Source organism: Papilio machaon, chromosome 19 (genome assembly GCF_912999745.1).
Source record: "Papilio machaon chromosome 19, ilPapMach1.1, whole genome shotgun sequence".
Lineage (NCBI taxonomy): Eukaryota > Metazoa > Arthropoda > Insecta > Lepidoptera > Papilionidae > Papilio > Papilio machaon.
The window spans coordinates 2137993-2162749 of record NC_060004.1 but is presented as its reverse complement, the minus strand read 5'-3'; the positions used below and the strand labels follow the sequence as shown (position 1 = coordinate 2162749).

The following is a 24757-nucleotide window of genomic DNA, read 5'->3' as shown; positions in this document are numbered from 1 at the left end:
TGACAGATAACCCGATTCGTGACTCGACAGATGACATAGAACCTCAGCCAGGTCATAGTCAGGACGAAAAGGATTTTCGGATTGCGAAGTCCTCAGGAAAGCCAAGATAGAACTAAATTTACAGACACAACGACAGTTACCTTACATTCGTATCGCGAACCCGCCGCTTAAACTTCTAATTGACACCGGCGCGAATCAATCTTTTATCAGCCCTGAAGCGCTACAAAATTATTTCCCGCATATTCCACTCAACTACGATCCGTTCGAGGTAACTAATGTGCATGCCACCACTAGAAATAATTATTCCGTATCATTACCGTGTTTTAAAGAATTTAACGATTCCAGTTACATAAAGTTATTCGTGTATCGTTTTCACGATTACTTTGACGGTTTAATAGGATTAGATTTACTAAGTAAATGGGAAGCGAAAATAGACTTAAAAGATTTTCGTCTAATCACACACTCCGCGACGAATCCTATTCGTATGTACGATTCACGTAATATAAATTTGTACGAGGATATAATTCCAGCTAGTTCCTCTAAGTTAATTCGTATCCCTATTAATACTTCCGACGGTGACGTTCACGTAAAAGAGCAAATAATTTGCAACTGTATAATTCATGAGTGTATTACCAACGTAAGCAATAACCGCGGCTATATCGAAGTAGAGAACCCTACCCAAAATGACATAGTCTTTTCGCTCAACCACCCCGCGCAAGCCGAGCTTTTTAATATAGAGAGTTACCGTAGCTCAAAGCTCACACGCGTAGATGATGTCATCTCTCGATTACGAACGGACCATCTAAATGAAGAGGAAAAAGCAAACCTTATCAATCTTTGTTCTCGTTATTCGGATGTTTTTTATATTGAAGGCGAAAAATTAACTTTCACGAATAAAATAAAGCACAGAATAAAAACTACCGATGAAGTTCCGGTTTACACGAAATCTTATCGTTACCCGTTTATACATCGTCAAGAAGTTAGGGACCAAATTAAGAAAATGTTAGACCAAGGCATTATAAGACCTTCCGACTCCGCTTGGAGTTCTCCCATTTGGATTGTTCCGAAAAAAGCTGACGCTTCTGGAAAACAGAAGTGGCGTTTAGTAGTCGATTTCCGTAAATTAAACGAGAAAACCATTGACGATAAGTACCCTATACCTAATATAAATGATGTTTTAGACAAGTTAGGAAAATGCCAGTACTTTACAACGTTAGATTTAGCTAGCGGATTTTATCAAGTGGAAATGGACCCTGAAGATATCTCAAAAACAGCATTCAATGTTGAGCACGGTCATTTCGAGTTCTTACGCATGCCGATGGGTCTCAAAAACAGTCCATCTACCTTTCAACGCGTTATGGATAATGTTCTAAAAGGATTACAAAATAATATATGTCTCGTTTATCTGGACGACATCATTGTATTTAGCACATCATTACAGGAGCATATGGTTAACCTAGAGAAAGTTTTCCAGCGTTTAAGAGATTCTAACTTTAAAATTCAAATGGACAAGTCCGAGTTCCTTAAGCTTGAAACTGCATACCTGGGACATATAATTAGTAGAGACGGTATTAAACCCAATCCGGATAAAATCTCAGCAATCGAAAAATATCCGATACCGAAAACCCCAAAGGAAATTAAACAATTTTTAGGACTTCTTGGTTATTATCGCAAGTTCATACCGGATTTCGCGCGTATAACAAAACCGCTTACTCAATGTTTAAAAAAAGGTAGAAAAATAACTTTAGACTCCGAATATGTTAATTGCTTTCAGAAATGCAAGACTCTTCTTACGAATGACCCCATACTTCAATACCCGGATTTTAGTAAAGAATTCATACTCACGACAGATGCTTCCAATATCGCAATTGGCGCTATACTTTCTCAAGGCCCGATAGGTTCCGATAAACCCATATGTTACGCGTCGCGCACCTTAAACGATAGCGAACTTAACTATAGTACTATAGAAAAAGAACTTCTCGCGATCGTCTGGGCGACTAAGTACTTTAGACCTTATCTTTTTGGCCGAAAGTTTAAAATCCTAACTGATCATAAACCGTTACAATGGATGATGAATTTAAAAGAACCGAATTCACGTCTTACCAGATGGAGATTGCGCTTAAGCGAGTACGATTTCACGGTTGTATATAAAAAAGGTAGATATAACACTAACGCGGACGCCCTCTCGCGTATCGAAATTCACAATGAGAATACCTCCTTGATAGAAGAAATAGACGAGCTTAACTCTCTAATCGCTAATCCCTCAGAGATTATCCCCACATTAGCTGACTCTTCTACCGAGACAGTGCATACCAGTAACGAACACCCTATACTCGAGATCCCAATAACCGACGAACCACTTAATAAATTTCATAGGCAATTATGTTTTACAATCGTTAGCGACATTAAGAGGAAACCGACAGTAACTAAACCGTTCGAAACGCATGTGCGTATTGCTGTACAAATATCAGAAAATAATCTCGAAAACGACGTAATTAACGCTATCAAAGAATATGTCAGTCCCAAAGTTAAGACTGGGTTATTAATAAATCCACCTCTCGCTATGTATTCCATTATCCCTATAATTCAAGATAAATTTAGAAGTTCTTCCATGAATCTTGTGTTAACAAAATCCGAGCGAGAAAACGTAAAAGAATATTTACACCAACAGGACATAATTCGGCACTATCACGATGGAAAAACCAACCATCGCGGCATAAACGAATGTTACCTAGCGCTTTCTGGAAAATACTATTGGCCTAAAATGAAGGAACAAATAACTAAATTTATTAACGAATGTACAATATGCGGACAAGCGAAGTACGACAGGAATCCCATTAGACCACAATTCAATATCGTACCACCTGCTACCAAACCCTTGGAGATTGTTCATATGGATTTATTAACAATTCAAAACGAAAAGTATATAACACTAGTGGACGTTTTTACAAAGTACGGTCAAGCTTATAACTTACGAGACGGTACGGCAATTAGTATTTTACAAGCTTTGCTACATTACTGTACGCACCACGGAGTTCCTATGACGTTAGTGACCGATAACGGAACAGAATTTACTAATCAGCTTTTTGCCGAATTCGTTAGAACACATAAAATCAACCACCACCGAATTTTGCCACATTCGCCGAATGATAATGGAAATATCGAACGTTTTCACTCAACTCTTTTAGAACATATTAGAATTCTAAAATTAAAGCATAAAGACGAACCAATCGTTAACCTTATACCTTACGCGATAATCGCATATAACAGTTCGATTCATAGCTTTACTAAGTGTAGACCTTTTGATTTATTAACAGGACATTTCGATCCCAGAGATCTTAACGATATTAACTTTAATGAGCATCTCTTACAACAATATCTGCAAAATCACAAGGCACGAATGGAAATCGTATATGAAATAGTGAATAAATCAACCCTTGCGTCTCGTACAGCTCTTATAGAGAGTCGGAATAAAAACCGCGAACCCGAAACTGAATATGTACCTCAGCAACAGGTATTCATTAAAAATCCCTTCGCTAATCGTCAAAAAACGGCCCCTCGTTATACTCAAGATACAGTTTTAGCCGATTTGCCTATACATATTTATACGTCAAAGAAACGCGGGCCTGTAGCTAAGAACAGACTGAAACGCGTGCCTAAGACGCTAACATAGAAGCGCGACTTGACAATGACACTTATTCACTGTATGAAATTCAAATTAACTATCTTACTGTTAAACTCCATAAGGTATCGAACCAATTAAAGTCATTACAGCCTACACGAGTAAAGAGAGGACTTGTTAACGGCTTTGGATCCATTATAAAGAGTGTGACCGGGAATCTTGACTATTCCGATGCCGTTAGGTACGACAGCGCTATTAAAACGTTACAGGACAGTCAAACTAACCTAGTTAATGACTTTAATAATCATATAAGTCTTAGTAAAGAGTGGATGTCTCGACATAATAAGATATTAATAGAATTAGCTAATAACCAGCATAAAATTAACGAAACTTTACATTTAATTTTAGACCAAAATGCTTATAGAGACTCGAGTTTAATTAAATACGCTAAATTTGCACAATTACTAGATAATAGGTGAAATTATAGATGATTTATTAGCAGAATTACTTAGGATAGAGAATACGTTAGCTTTTATACGCGCATCGAGCGCACATCATTCTATGTTAGATATAACTACATTAAAATCGATGCTAGATAAACTTAAGAGGGTATATAATAAGGGTCAAATATAGAGAATACTATGATATAATTAGGACAGGGTCATATTATGCTGACGATAGAATAGTTATAATTTTTAAATTTCCTATAGTTTCCTTAGATATATATAACCTATATCGACTATCGGTCGTCCCTAACAAACACAACCAAGCCCTAATCCCTTCCTATCCATATGCAACATGCGAAAAATATCATGTGTACATAGAGGCAGAATGCCCGAAGTTAAGCACCTGGTATTTATGTGAAAAGACGTGGGAACCCAAATGCGAACAGAAGGGGATTGCATCAAGAAACTTATAACCGTGTCGTGTGCTTCCCTCATCCAACAAGAGTGGAACTATTCTGTGGAAAAACTGACTAATCAACCTGCAAGGACTTCACGATATTCAGGAACAGCTAACTTTCGAAAATCCGATACAATTTAACAGCCTTAATTCGGACACCATATTATATCATACGACGATACCATTTTATATCCTTGCATGCAGTGCAGCCATTCTTATCGGATCAGGACTCTGGTACAAGTGGTGGAGGCCAACCACGAAAGAAAACCTTACAAGTCTACGACCGCGAGTATATGAAGATGTTAAAGAAAATCGAAGCCAAGACCCTGAGTTCCCAGCAACATTTTCGCTTAAAGTTCGCAAATAGTTGCTGGTCTGCGGGGGGAGGTGTTACATATATGCCTATAAGGAAGATCGCCGACGCAGCAGTGCGTTGACTTCGCCGCGACCCACTTAAGTGGACACGAGGCGCTGAGGCAGCATTGGCACCGATATTTCGTAATTATTAATTGTAATAAGTTAAGCAATTCCAATCCTAACTTCGGAGGGAACATAGCATAGTTAGTAATAAGTTTAATTTGTAATTTTTATTAATTAAATTAAATTATAAGAATCAATCTCGGTTTTTTTTGGAACCTTCGGCTGTGGCAAACATAATTAGTATGCTCTTTGTTTAATAAAGCGCGCATCTTGTTACATACATAATAATTAATTGTTATTGATAAAATACACAACAATTCAGTTGTGTTCTTCTTATGTTGGTTTAATTATTAATAGCTATACTTTATCTTTTACTTGACGTTAAATGTATGGGACATCTGATACGACACGACTACCTTATAACTACAATAATAGAAGGGAATATAAATAGGGGAAGACCAAGAATAATAGATATGCAACAAATGAAGTAGAATGTGGACTTTGTGTCGTATCAGGAGGTGATAGGATTGCATAGGAGAGGTAGGACTGGAAATTGCTCCATCGACAAGGACGCCATAGTTCTTAAATTTCCCACAACATTATAGATAAGGAATTCTTCTAGAGTATTGTATTGTAGTGGTTTATATTATTTGTTTCGCCTCGTAAACGCAGTGATAAGTAGTCACACGTATAGGTACTTTAAGTGAATTTTGATGAATTTAACTTTACAAAATAGTTAATGAACCTCCAAAAGACCTTGGCAAAACGCTCATCGGTATCACACAATGGTTTATCTGAACAATCGCTATTGATTGCATCTGCCGCTTGCTCAGCTGTAGTGTCCGCACGTCTGTTCGTATCCGGTATTAAATAATATCACGTTTCATGTTTAACTTTATTTAATTCCCGGAATTGTTACTTTATTATTGTTACATAATGCCATCCACCAGTTCACAAGTACCATAGTACCATCTAGATGCATCTAATGTACAACAAAGCAACATCCCGTAGCGCTTAGATGTTCATGATTAAGTAGTGCCAAGCAAAGGTTTTTGCAATATTGCTACATTTTTTTTATTCTAATAAATATAACGTAATTGTATTTTTCCACGGAATGTTACACAAATAGACTTATTTATTTTTTAATTAATAACTACTAGTTATTATTGAATAACTTGGTAGATTATTTAAAAAAGCAAAATTGTTTTATAAATCGCAAATGTATCAAAATCAAACTGTAACAATGCAGAAACATTAAGTTCAACGACAGTGGAAATAACCCTTAACGTTATAATAGTGAAGGGACCTTCTAATGTACTTGACGCATGGACCGGACTAGCTTACTGTGTCTACAAGTCAAGTCTAAGTCAAACGAGACTGTATGTTGCAAATAACTATCAAAATAGTGATATTTTAACATTATTTGTGTCACAATTTTTTTTTATTAAAATAGTAGTAATCTCTTTTTGATACAAAAATAACATAAAACTATTTAATTACGATTTGATAGGAGTTTTAATAATTAAGAGTAAAATCTGGACCCAAAGTGATTGTAGAGGTAAAAATATGTTAATGAAATATAAATTTCATCATAACTTAATTTCCTTTATTAATGCCATATAAACTGTAGAACTTTAATTTTAGACCTTATCTTAGTGACATTAAACATTATTTTGTATAATTTATACCAAAACTGTTTATTGTAGACAGTGTTTGTGGTTTCCGTTCTGTTGCAATCAGATTTACTAAAATGCCATTAATATAGAGTTTCTTAATCATCAGCATGAGCCTAAAGCCGCGTTCACATTTGCCTGACGTGTTGTGTCGTGATGCGTCAGAAAGGTATCGGTCTCATACAATTAATATGGTTGCGTGCACACTTCTCTGACGCAGTGTGTCGTGATGGCTTGTGTCGTGTCGCGTCAGTAGCGATCCCGGTCCGCGTCAGTTGGGTGAGGTGCGGGGGACGGCGCAGCGACACGACACACTGCGTCAGAGAAGTGTGCACGCGCACGTGTCGTGTTGTGACGCGTCAGAAGGTATGGACGACGAGCTGATCGAGTGTAAACTCTCCGAGAGCTATAATGGAACTGATTAAAAATGCGTCATAACGCGTCACATAGATGTGAACAGTAGCCATCACGACAGAAAGCATCACGACACGACACGTCAGGCAAATGTGAATGCGGCTTAACTCAGTCGACTATAGGACATACATATATTAGGTTTGGCATTTTCAAGTTATCAGTTAATGTATATTAGTGTCTGTGGCTCAGGAGTTAAGATTTGTAGTCTGCAAGTCCGGGGTTCGAATCTCGCCATGTACCAATTTTTTTTTCGATTTACATATGTACATTTATCCGACGTTCTTACGGTATAGGAAAAATCGTGATGCTGCCTGCATATATCTGAAGAAATTTAAAGATATGTGTTAAGTCAATCAACTCGCACTGGGCCAGCGTTGTTGACTATGACCTAGTCACCCCTAACTTAGGACAGGCTCCGAGCCCCACCGTTGGGACGTTTAGTGATCTAGTCATTATGTATATTAATATTCGCGAGTTTCAACTTCCGAAACATGTCTACAAATACTTATTCTCATCATTCTTTGAAAAATCAGAGAGATTTTTATCATAGAAATTGTTAAGACGTTGGTTGGATTAGCGTGTTGCAACACAGTTATGTGTGGTTTATGTTAAGATGTGACTGACGGGACAGTGACAGTGAAAGTTCAAGTGAAAATGAGTCAGGCAAGACATCAGTGTTTTTGCGTAGAGATATAGATATGAGACGCTCACGGCTATATCTAATAATATTAAGATTACGAATTTCCAACCAATTTCTTTTATACCTACAGTCGTTTGTAAGCACTGTCATCATATATTTTAAGTTGGCGGAGAGCCAAGCGCTTACCCTTAACCTCTTTAAGGCTCTGCTTGGATTATAAGGGCATAAAATTCTACACAAATGTTTCGTCAAAATTTTCCTTGTTACGTAGTCTTTGCGATGCTCTTTGTTATTATTTGCAAGATGAATATTTTCAAAATTATTAACTACTGCTGAAATTTAGTCACACTCTTTAAAACAGTGATAGCTATAATATTTGTGGCGGTGTTTTGTAAGTGGATAACTACAGTATAATTGTTACGAAATACAACACGTTAATTTTGATAAATCGAAGTTTAATTTAAATGAAATGTTTTCTAAGCTAATTATTTTTACATGTTTTTTATTTTATATCTCGTAATTGTTACTGGTTTTTGAACGTCCTTATCTATTAGAAGTAAAACTCAAAACAAGTATAATGTAACCTGTTATGTAATAACGTTTTAATATGCGAAGATTGTAACAAAATTATCATAAGACTACCTTAATGCCTAGTTTACATTATTCCAGTCCAGCGATCGTATCCAACGCTGGATTACATCTGGAAAAATGTAAACCCACATTGATACCGATTTATCGCAACTTTGGAATATTGCAAACTGAACATAATCCTAAATTTGATGACCTTGGGCTTCACATACGGAAATGTATAAAACTAAGTAAAATTATATTATTTATCTCATTTATTGTTCACACAGAATGAATGTTTTAGAACACATGTTTCAGCAGTGGAAATTTACAAACAGACAGATTTTAATATGTTAAACTGGTTTTCCTCGTTCTACTACAGATAAGAATTTCTTGTATCAAAAAAAAACTTTTTTCGTTACGCCAAGGAAAAGAGTTAAACGACAGTGACAACATTTAAACATCCAAAATTTAACTTAATTACAAATAGTTTAAGTCTATAATCACTTGATCGTGTTATAATCGACATGTTTTCAAAAACATATTCGTACGTAGAACGTTGGTGTTTGGAAAATATAATCACGTATTGAGTTTCGACGAAGCGACTCCGTAAGGAAATCGCCGTATGTATGTAGTACGTACGTCGGCGTCGCTGTGTTTATCAAATTGAGTCGTTTCTCTACACTCTCTAAACATTACTCAATGATGATTCATTATAAATAAATCAATGCGAAATGTTTAAACGCTGTTAACACGTATAAGAGAAATAAATGTCGTCTCATACTCGTCTTACGCATGATGTAACTCGTTTTTTGACCAAAATGACTGGTGATTTTGGAAGTCTATTAAACAAGACCTTTATAATTTTGTCAAATATTTAACACGTAATTTATATATAAACACTTTAGCTGCGTAAATAATTGCATTTTTATGTTATATCTATAGACTTAAGAGCCGTTCGTACATGATATTAATGGAGTGTTTTTTTTATTCCAGGGTTTGTGCTGGCTTCCGCAGTAGTGCTACTATTATTGGGCATAATATGTGCTATATTCTTCTCATCATGGGTCAAGCTATTTATAGATCACGTAAGTTGAATTTATTTATTCTAAACAATTGTATGCCAAAATTTAAACATTATTTATTTCATTTTAGAACGTTAAAGATATCAGAAAATAAATTTACTTTAGATCTTTATTTATAAGCACATAATTTGACCATACTGTAGTACAATTTATATTGTTGTTATATTACACGGGAAATATAACAACAATATAAATCCAAAATACTTGGGTATTGCAGAATAACCAATGGATACGATTGCTTTATTGACTTTGTTTATATAAACAGATGTTAGAATGGATTTGATACACTTAGATTCCTGATATGTAAAGTGATAATACCTCTCTTAGGTTGGTTCATTTTGTGTCCAGTATAATGAGTACAGTATAGTTTAAAGTCAAAGTATTGCACTAGGAACAGCGTTAGATTATAATATGTTGTTTTATGCTAGTACGTACTTTTAGGTAGGTATGACTGGATGTTTTCCGTTAGTCGGATCGAATCCATATAATAAATCGTTCAAGTTCTTTGCTAATTTTAATTGCTTATATTATACTTATATGTTGTAACGTAGCCTTCACCTAAACTGTTAATTTTGAAATAGTTTGGTATAAACGAAAGCGTTAGTTAATATTAGTTTCGACAATATGTAAACAATATATTTTGTAAGTCTTAATATAAACCAATTTGAATTTAAGCCATGTGAAATATGGTCCATGTAAGAAGTTTTAGATTTGTCTTCAATAATTGAATTGATAGAGTAATGAGATTGAATGTGGATGACTACAATGGTAAATAAAGACCAAAGACAGTATGGATGGATTTGGTGAAAGAGGATATGCGTAAGAAGGGTGCAGCTCATTAGCTCACCGCTGTCAACGTCAAAAATTTGTCACAAGAAACTCTTTGTACTGCAACTGTCATGTCATGTGTTTTTATGCCATTTTGTATACCCATATACTCGTAGGTTGTACATATTTTATGACAAAGCTAATCGCGACAGCAACGTCTCTCACCGGCTCAGATATCCTTATAACTATACTTTGCTATGTTTGTTTCAAATGTTATGTATAACAATCTACTATTCAACATCATTTTTTATAAATAACTAGCTATCGCCCGCGACTCTGTTCGCGCGAAATTAAAAAAACTTAGTAAGTAGCCTATGTCTATGTGTTCTTCCACACTATGATCTACATCTATGCCAAATTTCATCGAGATCCGTTAAGCCGTTTGGGAGATACATTCAAACAAACATCCATCCATCCACACAAACATTCACATTTATTATATTAGATGAACGAACTAAGTAGTGAACAAATCTAAAATTTGAGCAACGGTAGTTTAATCTTTAAAACGCTAATCTAATCCTACGCTTTTATGTCAGAAAATAAACACGTTTTTTGGTAGAATCATATATTCATATAAGGTCATTGACACACTTTCCACTTAAAGCAAAAGATTCGCAACGGCGACAGGTCTAACATAGCGTTTGTTGATTCATCGACTCGTGAAACCACTACTTATACGTACATATATATTTCTACGCGGATTGAGTACAGAAGCGTACAAAAGAAATCGTTCTAAGCAACTCGAATTTTCGAGGTTAACTGCTAAGTTATGCGTTTGTTGTTATTATAGAAGGAATACATAGTGCTGTTTCTACGGAAGGCTTTTGTATATGTACAATTATACATGCAGTAGGTATATAAATTTATTTATGTATATTCATAATATAATAAGACTAGGTATAGGGTCATAATCATTTAAAATACAACTTTCTCATGAAATATTATAACAATGAGTAGTGTTAATTTCGCATGTCTCGTACTAAAAATAAATTCGCTAATCTCATTCATACATCTCGTGGATTGTTTGTTAGAAACAATTGTTCTGTAAGATATTTTAGTTTCGCAAAGCGGTGCGAATCGGCAATTATGGCCGCTCGGCCGCGCTAGAGTTCGCCTTCACCTAAATATTAGGTCCTTACATATGAAATTGGCGTTTTTCGTACTGGCCACTTTAATCACGAATTTCTCCTCTTTGGTAAGGAATTCCAAATTCAAATTTGTACAGCTATAGACTCATGTATTTGTGGTTCGATGACCGTCATTCATTTGTTTTTTTTCTTCTGTTTTTTTCTGTTTGCGTCACTCATTTTACAAAATGGAAAACTTAAAATATCGCATTATTTACGAGTACGAGTTCCGCCGTGGCACCAGTGCTGCGGAAACGACTCGAAGGGTGAATGATGTGTATGGCGGTCGTGTTGCAAAAGAAAACACAGTTCGTTTTTGGTTCCAACGTTTTCGTTCTGGAAATTTCGATCTGCAGAACAAGCCCCGTGGACGGCCTGAGACTCAAGTTGATAATGAAGAGTTGAAGGCTATTGTGGAAGCGGATCCATCGCAAACCACGTCCGAGTTAGCTGCAGGCTGCGATGTTAGTGATAAAACTGTTTTAATTCACTTGAAGCAAATTGGGAAGATTAAAAAGCTTGAAAGGTGGGTACCTCACGAATTGACTGAAGCAAACCGGCAAACGCGCGTCGACTGTTGCGTTACATTACTAAACCGGCACAATAATGAAGGTATTTTAAACCGAATCATTACCTGTGATGAAAAATGGGTTCTTTACGATAATCGGAAGCGCTCAGCGCAATGGTTGGATCCTGGCCAGCCAGCCAAATCCTGCCCCAAGCGAAAATTAACCCCAAAAAAGTTACATGTAAGCGTTTGGTGGACTAGTGCCGGTATTGTTCATTACAGTTTTCTCAAATCTGGCCAGACTATTACGGCTGATGTCTATTGTCAGCAATTGCAAACCATGATGGAAAAGCTAGCAGCTAAACAACCTAGGCTGGTCAATCGCTCCACGCCACTGCTGCTTCACGACAACGCTAGACCACACACTGCCCAACAGACGGCTACTAAATTAGAAGAGCTTCAATTGGAAAGTCTAAGACATCCTCCGTACTCCCCGGACCTTGCTCCAACAGATTACCATTTTTTTCGAAATTTGGATAACTTCTTGCAAGGGAAAAAATTCAACTCCGATGGGGCAGTCCAAATCGCCTTCAAAGATTTTATTGATTCCCGTCCGACTGATTTTTTTAGTAAAGGGATCAATTAACTACCTATGAGATGGCAAAAGTGCATAGAAAATAATGGTTCATACTTTGATTAATTAAATATATTACATTAAAAAATATTCGACTTTTTGTTCCTCCCATACAAAACGCCAATTTCATATGTAAGGACCTAATATTTACCAGTTTAAGCGTTAGTTAAGTTTGTACGTCGATAAAGCGTTCACTGTGACGTAGGCAGGTAACGGTTCGGAACTTTGTTACGAGCCCATTCATACATTTTTACTATGACTCGATTTGTTGACATGACTTTCAATTGTTTTTTCTAAAGATTTTATTAACTGACATACTTATTTATATATCCAGTAACACTAGTGTAAAAATATTGTATCTGCTTTTTCAACAGTGGAAATTGACTGGAGTACAAGAAACCCAAGAAGGACCAAACATTTGTATCTTAAACACCTAAATATCCTTGTTTATTTGCATCTTGCAACCCTAATTTGTTGTACGTCAATTTGACAAGTTTTTTGTTTATAACAGGAGCTGGTGCTCCGCCCCGGCTCGATGACGTTCGAGTGGTGGGCGCGACCGCCGGTGCGACCCTTCGTCAAGGTATACGTGTACAACGTCACCAACGCGGACGAGTTTCTCAACAACGGCTCCAAGCCCATACTCGATGAGCTCGGGCCATACGTCTATTCGTAAGTATACCCACTTTATCGAAACATCACACAATTTTGAAAATACATGTCTCTGTCTTGAACCTTAGCAACAATATCTTCCATACCTCGAATAATAATTACGAATAACCGTGAAATATTTTACTAATTGGTATTAATTTGGACTCAATGATAAACAAACTATATAAGAGGTATAAACACCTCGATTATTGTGCTAGTAACATGTGTAGTCTATATCATTCTCTTTTTTAGTACGATAGTAATGTTGGTGTAACATCCATTGCAGTGTTATATCACATACATGTGTTGTAATTTATTACCGAACTAATCACCACTAGGGGGCTCTTGCGTCATCGTTGCGACGCATTTATGAAACTGTAATACTCCGTAAAAATCTGATATACTCGGTGACTTTCATATCGAAACTATCTTTGAGGTTTAAATACAAAAAATCCTTACATGCTTAATAGTTAAACTTGAGCTTTCTAAAATACTCCAGTTGGATCTAGTGGGGTCCACGGAGGACCAGGTGGACGGGAAAAAAATGAGAGTTGACAAACATAGCAGCAGGGTCTGTCGAAACCATTAAAATTTTGATTAAGGTCTTTGAGAAAAATGACAATTCCAAAAAAGATTTATATTCCAATAAAATAGTCTATATTACGTTAGACTCTATGTTCAAACAGTACAGTTTCAATAAGAAGTCATGAATTCCAGTTAATAAAAATAAAGAAGTTTGCAATTATTGTTCTTTATATAGGAAATTCATTGTAGTGGTGTAGATATGGAGTTATTGCAGTTTGTATTACGTGCTTACTTAAGGTGAAGGCGAGCTCACGCATGACTAATTACAATTGTTGACTGTTTGCTCTCACGTATTCCGTGTATGAGAAATGTACAATAAACTACTCCTATACAGTAAAAACACTAAATTTTCAGTTCATTATTATTATCTTATTTTTATTAATTTTGATAGTAAAAACTATAAAAATGACGCTGATATCTATTTTGGTAAATCAATATTTATACTTTATTTAGTTACTAGATGGCATTTATATAAATGTAGGATTTAGTTAGCAATTAAAGTGAAAAATATGCAATACATCCGATAGAATTGATGTTACAGTAGTATTAATTGTTTTAAAAAACAGTTTACCTTGAGTTGTGAAAGAAACGATTCGTTAAATAAACTCAAGTGTTTTCCTCGTAGAGAAAACAGAGGCAAAGAAATATTACTTTCTTGAATTATGTTTTCCTGGTAATTTATTTTATAAATGTCAATCTTAATAAAACTTTGGTTCATGTTACTTTGTTCTTATTGTATGTAAAAATCATTAAATTGGAGTTCATTACGTTATGTCAACCCATTGTCATTAGAACAATTCTACATATTTTATATCACACGTTATTGCATGTTGTTATGTGATATATAAAAAATGTCCGATATGTCGTACGATGCACGCACCTATATATGTTTTTTTTTTTTATAAAAAATCAAACATTCTTTGTAGAAGAAAAGAAGATAGACTCATTTGATATTATATATTTCATCTAAATATTGCAAGCAAAGGAATGGAATGGGTTTTCCCAAAAATTAATATCTCTATGCATGCTCTTTATGTGCACAGAAATAGATTGGAATGAGATGGCGTTAGTGTTCCCGTCCAGTAATGACTTAGGAACCTTTAAGAGTGATGCCTTTAAGAATAGGTAGGTATATACAAAGCTAGCACCTACCATGATTAGGTGAGATTTTAGTCAAGTGCTAGGTTATTCGTTTAGAAACTTATATGCATTTTAGATATATACATATATTAATTAATAGGTTAAGCTAGGACAACATTCATTTTCCTAAACACCGTTCACCTTTCGCTCAGCCTTTTGCTATTAAAACACCGTTTGTGAACAGGGAGGAGTGGGAGAAGGTGAACATAACCGACAACGAGAACGGGACTCTCTCCTTCCACTACAAGCGAACGTACACCTTCCAGCCGGACATGAGCGCCGGACCGGACGACGATGTCGTTGTTGTCCCAAACATACCCATGCTGGTGAGTCTATATCATATTCATACTAGAGATCATAGACAAAATAACGCTTGTAGAAATAATAAACGTAAAATCTTGTCAAAACGTCTAGGAATTAATACGTGTCAAGCACGTGCATTTATTGACAGTCATTGTCAATTCCAAACATTTTTTCTATGCCAAATTTCAGCGAGATCTTTTGAGCCGTTCTAGATATAGCTCCATACAAACCTTCAAACTTATGTATGCCATTTATTTATTATGACGGTATAAAACATTTGCAACAATATTCACAAAGTTTATTACAAATATATAACATCTACTGCGTTTGGGTTCATAGAACACTCTCGAATAAAAATATGATCTACTCGTATATTTGTCATTTACTTAAGACGTTAATAATCGTTTTCATCTCATATAAGTGTTGTTATTTACCATATAGCTAAGATATAATTATATAAAGTCTTCAATCAAATCCAATGATGGTGTTATTATAATAATAACCCTTACTCTATACTTAAGGAAAATAAATTTTATACTTGCAATATTAAAAATAAAATAATTACAATAAATTAAATGTTACATAGCAGGACTTTTAATATGTCTTAATTTGTTTATATGAATGATTGTATAGAACATGGTGTTTAAAGTAAATTGGGAGAAGAGTCCTTTTAGAAAGAAATTTCAATACATACATATCAGATAGACTGCTCATTATAAAAATACTAGATGTTGCCCCGCGATTCCATCTGTACGGCCTTAAAAAAACATAATTTCTAGCCTATGTATTCTTCCAGACTATGTTCTAAATCCATGCCAAATTTCATCGAGATTCGTTATGGAGATACGTAGTAAAAAGCATCTATCCATCCAAACTTTCGCATTTACAATATTAGTAAGAAATAAGATTTGGATGTATTGTAAAAAAATATATTTAACAATAATATTCATCTAAAATTATAATTTCAAAAGGAATCATTTTCATTGTTTTAAGTCTATTTTAATTTAAAAATTCCATAAGACTTTCCAATATCGCGCGTAACGTATAAGCATCTGGAATGTGTGAAATAACATTCAAGTTAATTGATCAATCGATAATGTTTTTAATCGAACGTATTGGCATTATAATTGGATAGGAGTAGACCGAGTGATTTGTCACTGGCTTTATCTGCCATACACGAACTGCTTCTAGTAATCGGTGCAGATAATATCGAACGGTCAGCTTATGACGATCAGCAGTTGTTTGACTCAGATGTTTACCATACAAAGAACGCAGTTTGCAGTAGCCCAATATATCTGCCGTATGGACCGCTTGAAGCAGTAGATACGTTGTTTAAAAGTAGTTTATGTATGACGTCTTTTATTGAATGCACGTTTCTAGCCCGGGTGAAAGTGGTACATATCGCTTCGATCTCCTTACATTTTGATCACATTTTCGATAGCCTATTGTTTAGGATTTTTTTTGAAAATTTGAGTTGTCAAGGTTTTATGTTAACTTGATTATATTTGTGGTTATCATTAAGATATTTACCAAATGTATCTGGATCATTTTATAAAAGTAAAAGCTTTAGTTTAGTCGTAATCCCGTATGATGTCATCGTGTCTCTAATAAATAATTGTTAATAATTAATGCCAAGAATCTCAGAATAGTAGTTGAGAAGTATTGTTTACATATCCGTAAATAATAGCGTTTTAACCTTGTCTAGGAATTATAAGCATTGCTCAATGAAATGTTTAATGATAGCAATGGCTGATTTAATGACAATGCTTATACAATGGATGAAGAGGTAAAAGAATCTTGAAAACGATGGGGAAAGTTGTCACAATTGTATCTAACACATTTGAAAGTGAAATACATGACGATGAAGTTTTTTGTTGATGTTATTTTATAGGAATTTTATCCAAGGTGAATTGAGTTCAATGACAGACCTGCCTGGTTCATTGGATTGCTTAAATGTTACTCATAACATACCTAAAAAAATTGAAGTATGTTCAATTAGTAGCTATAATAATTAATAATTGTATTAATTAAGTAGGTCAGAAAAATGTCATGGTTCCTAATTTGCTCAACAAAATGCCGGGTCTTGGCACGTCAGGCACAAGAGTACTCTTGTTCCTGATGTGCCAAATACTATACAACGTTGTCGACCCGACTTATATTAAGAAGGTATGAGATAACTGTACGGTTCCGTATCGGCGGACGTTCCGGAGCGTCGATTGTTCCGACTCACAGAACGCCTTGACCATACACCTTCACCATACACGATAGCTTGCCCGGTAATACACATCATGCACTAGTATTTCATTAACTTATCCTTTTGTAATATTTTTAGTATCAATATGTAGACGTCCTGTTCTCTGTATTGAAGCCTTGAGTATGTCTTCAGTTGTCAGTCTTCAGTGAACAATTATGTTTAATTTTTTGGTAGCAACGCCCTTGATTTGAAAGTATGACATGAATAACATGAAAACTTTTTTTTATATTATTAAGATGGCAAACATGCAAGCGGCCACCTGAATTCGCCGAAATAACGAAGCGAAAGCTGCCCATGGACATCTGCAATTGCAGATGAGTTGCCTACCTTTAATTAACGTAGAGAATATTTCCCATGCATATGTTTCCATTGCAAAAAATGTGGGAAGGTGACGTGGACTAAAATTATATCATCCATCCATTCAGCCTCGTTACGCCCACTGCTGGGCATAGGCCCCCCAAAGATCGCCTTGATGATCGGTCCTATGCAACCCGCATCCAGGATACTCCCGCAACTCCTTATTTTATATATATATATATATATATATATAAAATTACTTATTTGCAAGCAATCAGGATTAATGTTTATTGAATAAGCGATTTATTTACACAAACAACGGAAAAGTTTTGTGCCATTTAAAAGATAAAAAATAAATAATAATATCTACGATCACTTGTCTGATCAACTTTACTGATTTTTCTTGTTTATTTACAATACTTCTATTGTTATTAATGTGTTAAATAGCGAATAGAAATCGCCGAAGAAATGTCGATTATCACAGTCCATTTGTCAAGCGGTGCGTAACAGAAACCCGCACATTTGACGATGAGGTCAGACTGGAAAGTCGGGCATATGTGCACTGCACTCCGCGTTAAAGTATACAAGACCATTGTCTAAAATTTGTTAACCTGTGCTAATAATACTTTCTCAAGAAATGTCTTAACTACATAAGATATTTTTATTGTTTGAATAAACTCTAAAACTACTGAATCTATTTTAGAAGATCAAGAAATGAAATGCCAATTGTGTTAACATTCATCGTTATTAAATACAGTCGACATTAATCGTTAATAATACTAGCTGTCGCCCGCAACTCCGTCCGCGCGCATTTAGAAAAAACTTAATGGGGTATGAAAAGTAGATAGTAGCCGATTCTCAGAGAATATGCATATTAAATTTGGTAAAAATTGGTTAAGCCGTTTCGGAAGAGTACGGTAACTAACATTGTGACATGGAAATTTTATACATTAGGTAAAGGTAGTTACAGAGCTGGGCATTAACTCGTTAATCCGTTAATCGTTAATTAACGAAGTTAACATTTTGCTTAACGGATTAACTTTTAAGTTAACTTCAAAAAGTGTTAACGCTTTTGTTAACTTCCGTTAAACTCAACTTCCGTTAATAAAAGTCCGTTAATCGTTAAATTAGAAACTTGGAGTCGTGCTGTCATTTTGTTAAAATTACGCGCCACGCCACGCTTGTAAGTTCAACTATGTTGTTCGCCTGTCGGCGACTCGAATGGTGAACGACAAGTTGATAATTGATATATGTGAAGTTCGCGTGCAAGTGTGATGCGTCAGAGCATCCGGGAAAGACGTGAAAAACAGGACAAAATCAAAACAAGGTTCGAAATAGTTTATTTCATTACGAGTATATAAAAGCAAGAGTATGTAATAGCCCACATTTCGAACGCTCTTCGTCCCTGCAATACCCTCCAATCTCTTTTTGAGCAACTGTATTAAAACACTTTTTTACTCGTGCTTTTTTTTGCTTTTCCAAACTCGTGCGTTCTCTTTCCCAACTGTCAAAATAATGTCTATTAAAAAGAAAAACCAACCACGAAGTTTTTACAAAAAAAAATTGAAGTTTTTATGATTCATGCAAATATTTCTAGAAAGAAGCTTCTAATTTGTTATTATACAATATCAGATTTAATGATTTGATTCAATGAATTAGGTTATGTTTCATTTTATTTCATGTAACTAAATTTCATTTTCATTTTATATCAATAAAAATAATCTACTGAAGACTTGGCTGTTTGGGCATAGTTCCCGTTGCCTACCCAGAATGGGTGAAGAAAACAAAAAGAATCCCTGTTTGCATTCTTTTACGGTTGGGGCCATTTTTCAAACATTTTAGTTGGTTAAGTTTATTGTGTTTTTATTATTCTATTAAATTGCTTCATTTTTCGCAACTGTATTAAAAATAGTTGTTTAGTACACGAGCGGAACTTTCATTACAACTTATTCCAACTATCAACCCTCACCTTCGGCTGCGCCTCGGCTCGGTTAGACATTTGTCGGAACTCTTTGCAATGACTGGCTTTCCGCACTCGTAATGAAATATGTATACTATAATGCATTCATACTTGTCTCTAATACTAATGTGTTATAGAATATATAGTCAAATTACTATTTTAAACAAGAGTCGCCAGAATAAGTGTGATATTAGTATGCATAATTTTGGTATGGTTAACTGTTAACGATTAACTTTAACTTGCGTTAAATTTTCGATGTTTTAACGCTTTAACGATTAACGAAGTTAATTTTTTTATTAACGAATTAACGATTAACGAAGTTAACTTTTTGATTAACTGTGCCCACCTGTGGGTAGTTAGTAGTGTCTCTGGTGTCGCGGATATTCATAGGCAACGGTGATTTATGAACCTATCATCATCTTCTTGGCCTTATCGCGTCACTTGGTTTTTAGGCTTAATTTTTTTTTGCGACAGACAAAGTTGCCTTGGAAGGAGTTAATTAAAAATTAATATTTATTTTAAAGTAAATTAAGTATGTAAAACTAAATAATTATATGTTAATATTTCAAAATTACTTCTACAAATACACCGTCAGTAATTAACAATAAACATCAGTAATTAAAAATGATAAATAGAACTAAACTTTAAGCTCTTGAGAGTGACCATCACATAAATTCATTTTAGTGATACAGTGCCTGTTTGTCACCTCTATATTCTTGATAATCGTGTTCAATTGGTTTATGATCTTACTGTCGCCCGCGACTCCGTTCGCGCGTCCTATGTGTTCTTCCATACTATGTCCTGCATCTATGCTAAATTTCATCGAAATCCATGCAGCTGTTCTGGAGATACCTTCTAATAAACAAACATCCATACATCCATCCATCTTTATTTCATTCATAATATTAGTAAGATATTTTTCGATAACATTTTTTGAAACTCTCATGCCCGAATACTGAAACGTCACTTAAATATGTAAGAGCGTCTTAAATTATAAGACCACGCTTAAACTCCAATATGGAATTTTCGTAAGTCAGTTAAAGACGCATCTCAACTTTGATGCCACTCAAGTCGTACCATGCTTAAAGGCCACTCAATATCACATTTCTTATACTGGATCGTCACTCAACGACATTTTGCTGTCAAAAGAACTGTCATGTCGACTTAAGTACGCCAACAATTTAAGAGTGGTCGCGGGCTATCTTAAAAGTTAAAATCTAAGGTGTTAACATGTCTGCTTCATCATAATCATCGCATTCGGACAAATAAAATTCTCATGTCACAATGTTCGTTCCCGTATTCCTCCGAAATGGCTTGACCGATTCTCATGAAATTTTGTGAGCATATTCAGTAGGTCTGAGAATCGGCCAAAATCTATTATTCATACCCCTATAAAGTTTTTTTTAACTGTGCACGAACGGAGTCGCGGGCGACAGCTAGTATTTATATAAAAATGCCGACTGAACGAGAATATATCGAAATCGCAAATAGGTTTGTAGCGACATCTGTCTGCGCCCGCTTAAACTGCTTAAAAAGTGTCTTGATGATATTATGATTTATTAAAATTTTATTAATTTAAACTTGTCAAAACATAACGCCAGATGCTTTCCATTCTACAAAAGTATGGTCAAATTTTTAATTTTTTTTTTATTTAAAAATACTTTAAACAGAAAGGATATTTTTTAACAACCTTCTTTGATTTTTGAGTATTTATAGTATTTTTATTTTTATTTTCTTTACTATTTGGGAATGAATACGTCTTACAACTATAGGTTTTCCAAGCCATGCTGCGTGGAACGGATACGTAAAGTGAATTTTAAGAAAACGTAATCGAGAACAAGTATTTTTTATACACTCTTTGACCGAAAACAAAGGATGTTGCCATGACGTAAAAATAATACGTCTACTTACGGAATCACGCGCTTACATGTCTTGATTTGCGTTTGTGTATACCACTTAAATTTTGACGTCTGTTAAATTGTAAGCAATGCTTACGAAAGGAGATATTTAGTAGTACAACGTGACCTATCTAAAGAATGAATCAACTCTTGTTGATAATATACATGTCACCGACCGATCCTGAATTTCGTCCGTTTGTAATTTGTCTAGGTAAATTGTAAACAGAAAGCATTATTTATTAAGTGATATTTCTACACTTTGTAAAGATTCAGTTAAACCATTCGGCGCCTAAATAGTACAAGAGGTGGGAAGAGATTGGATCAGACAGGGAAAAGATAGGAGCAGGTGGAAAAGGCCTAAAATCAGAAATAGGTCCAAAAGCGAATGGTGTTACTTTGTGAATGAATTCGTTAGATGTGCTTACAACGTTCTAAGAAAATTGCACATGTACTGTTTACAATTTACATCCCAGGCAATATACAAAAGGGCGGAGTTGACGATCTATTGATAACATGCATATAACATCACGATGTATGGACGCCTCTGGAATTATTGTCCTCGTGTGATTATTATCAAAGAGATTTCAACTTTAAATCGTATGCATTAGAACTTCAATTTGCATGTTAGTCGCATACACACGACCTTTCAGAACTGTTTTATCCCTAAGGGCAACAACCCATTCCATGCAAATTCTTTTATTAGTTAAGAAACCTGATGTTTATTTTTGTATTGCTTAATTGTTTTTTTATGTTAATCATTTAAGTACGGACGCGAATATAAAAATATAATTATAATATGGGTTTTTTTTGTTCTTGCACTTTAAAAATATAATGTAAAATCTTTAAGAGGTTAATGTTTTTCGCATGTACATACATGTACGCTACATGTAAGCTTGTTTTTATCTGGCTTTGTATGTATGTAAATTCCATTTTGACTGTCTAGTCTAGGGCCTAGATAATTGAACCGATTTTGACAAGTAAGACTGTCATTTTATTAGAGAATCCAGTGACAACAAAACTTACCAAAAAGTGTCTACTAAGAATGAGTATAATCCTATACTACATTTATATAAAGCTTCCTATTATGTATTATATCTGATTTTATATTATAAAAAGAAATGAGTTGAATAACCGGTCAAGTGGACTTGCCATGCGTACTCTCAGAGTATTTGCAGTAAATAAACATTTCTTGTGCACGCGACTTCTACGATGAAAGTAAGATAGCGGATGCGCCAACACTTGCGAGCGTGTGTGTCGCTTTGTGTGTTTGCATGAATGTTTTATTATATTACACATTCTATTGGTAAACGTCTTGATAAATCATTTTTTCTTTTTAATTGTTTTGGAATCTTCTCTATTTATTTTACTCCAGCTTGACTATCTGTCTTTGATTGTACGGTCAAACAATTTGGTTGAACTGCTTTATGAGCAAACATAATTTTTATATGCATAATTATTCACTGTTTTATTTTCTCAGTGTGATGTCATACGAAGTTTACATCCACAAATAAAAACTATATTTATAGACTTATGTAAAAACATATATAACTTCTTGGGAATTTACACGCAAGCATATTTCTCTACAAAATCTATCGACGAAATCATTTATAGTAGAAATTCTTTTTAATAATTTCTTGTTAAATCAAAATTAAGTAAAACAGTAATATTTATTAAAAAAAGCAATATTAACAGGATTCGAATAAAGTATTAAAGTTTACGCAGAGAGGTGTCAAATTTTCCATTCGTTTCCATATAATAGACTTCAACGATCCACACCCATAGTCTAGTCCATTGAGTAGCGGTACACAAGTCGAATAAATTATGTTCATAGACCGTTATGCATACAACTTGCCGTCGCCGTCGGCCAAAGATCGATGAACGGACAGACGGATTTCATTTTTTTTTCATCAACTTACGATTATTAAAAGATTCATTTAATTTTTTTGTAATATCAAATTCAAATTAATGCAGCAAACGTTATCATTCAATATTTCATTTAAGATTGACAATTGAAAAATGCTAAATTTAAATATATAATCTTTAACCTTTACACAGCTTTGATGAATATATATAGTTAAATTAAGAAGTGCATTTAAAATTTATTTATATTTAAACTATATTAAAAAGCATTGGCAAAATTTTCATGTGTTTATGGATTGTATACATTATGTGTGCGAAAAATGTGGCTATCCAGTCAGTGGGGCAAAAACAAGCATAAAAATGTTTTATTAAAATTTAAAGTATCGGTAGGTAAGCATTTAGCGCAAGCAAGTAACACAAGCGTGCTAATTGACTCTCCACAACGTTTGCACGATCTCAATACACGTATATTCGTAGCCTGACCAATCAAATGTTCATATTTATAATGGCAACTCATATTGTACCAGTAAATATGACGTCAAAGCACCATTTATATATACCACTTAATATTTCAAAGGTGCGATAAAGCTGCAATTGCTGCTTGTGTGCTTTTCAAACTATAATTTCTTTTGCGAAATAAATAGAAAATAATAAATATTCTTTTAGATGTCACATACCTACCAACTGAAAGATTATTAATTAGTTCTAATAGACTATTTATAGCTGCTAATTGTTGTTTGAAAATTAGGACAATAATAATAATATTATGATCACCATAGAAAATACAGAGCGACAAAGTTATTTAGCGGTTTGGGCAAAAGTGTAACTAAAGTAGGCGTTTTATCATGTCTTGGTTGTTTTTTTTTCTTTGTCCTAAAAATGGTTACTTTCAGACAGAACCAACCGCGATAACTGCGCCACTCTCTGACCTGGTGATATATTTTCGAGGACCATTCCTTTGCATAAGTTTATATTAACATTATTACATGTAAATCACCGAAATTATGAGACGAGTCACAAAGCGTACGAAATTTTCAATTACGTAAATGGCGGAAGTTACGAACGAGTGCAAAACCGCAATTGACCCGCTTCTGTTCTGTAACAACTCGAAAATTAGTGAAAAGATTTTTTAATAGTTACACTAAATCTAAATTAGGCTAACTGTAAAATATGGACCAGTGACGTTAAAAAACTGTTACTAATAAGTAGCGACCAGTTAAGGATTCGCTTTTATAAATGGACTAGCTGTCGCCCACGACTCTGTCCGTGCGCAGTTAAAAAATAAATAAATGGGGGTGTTATGAAAAATAGATGTTGGCCGATTCTCAGACCTACTGAATATGCTCACAAAATTTCATGAGAATCGGTCAAGCCGTTTCGGAGGAGTT

At 34.6% G+C, this 24757-nt stretch overlaps 1 protein-coding gene across 2 annotated transcripts in view; it reads left to right on the top strand.

Moving 5' to 3' along the window:
* The window catches only part of LOC106708350 (scavenger receptor class B member 1), a 45274-nt gene that overhangs the window by 14665 nt on the left and 5852 nt on the right, over nucleotides 1–24757 (top strand). For both annotated transcript variants that reach the window (XM_014499842.2, XM_014499841.2), the window contains exons 2-4: nucleotides 9236–9327; nucleotides 12933–13093; nucleotides 14982–15123. In XM_014499842.2, the coding sequence (XP_014355328.2) occupies nucleotides 9236–9327; nucleotides 12933–13093; nucleotides 14982–15123 (395 nt within the window). The remainder of the gene's footprint in view (nucleotides 1–9235; nucleotides 9328–12932; nucleotides 13094–14981; nucleotides 15124–24757) is intronic.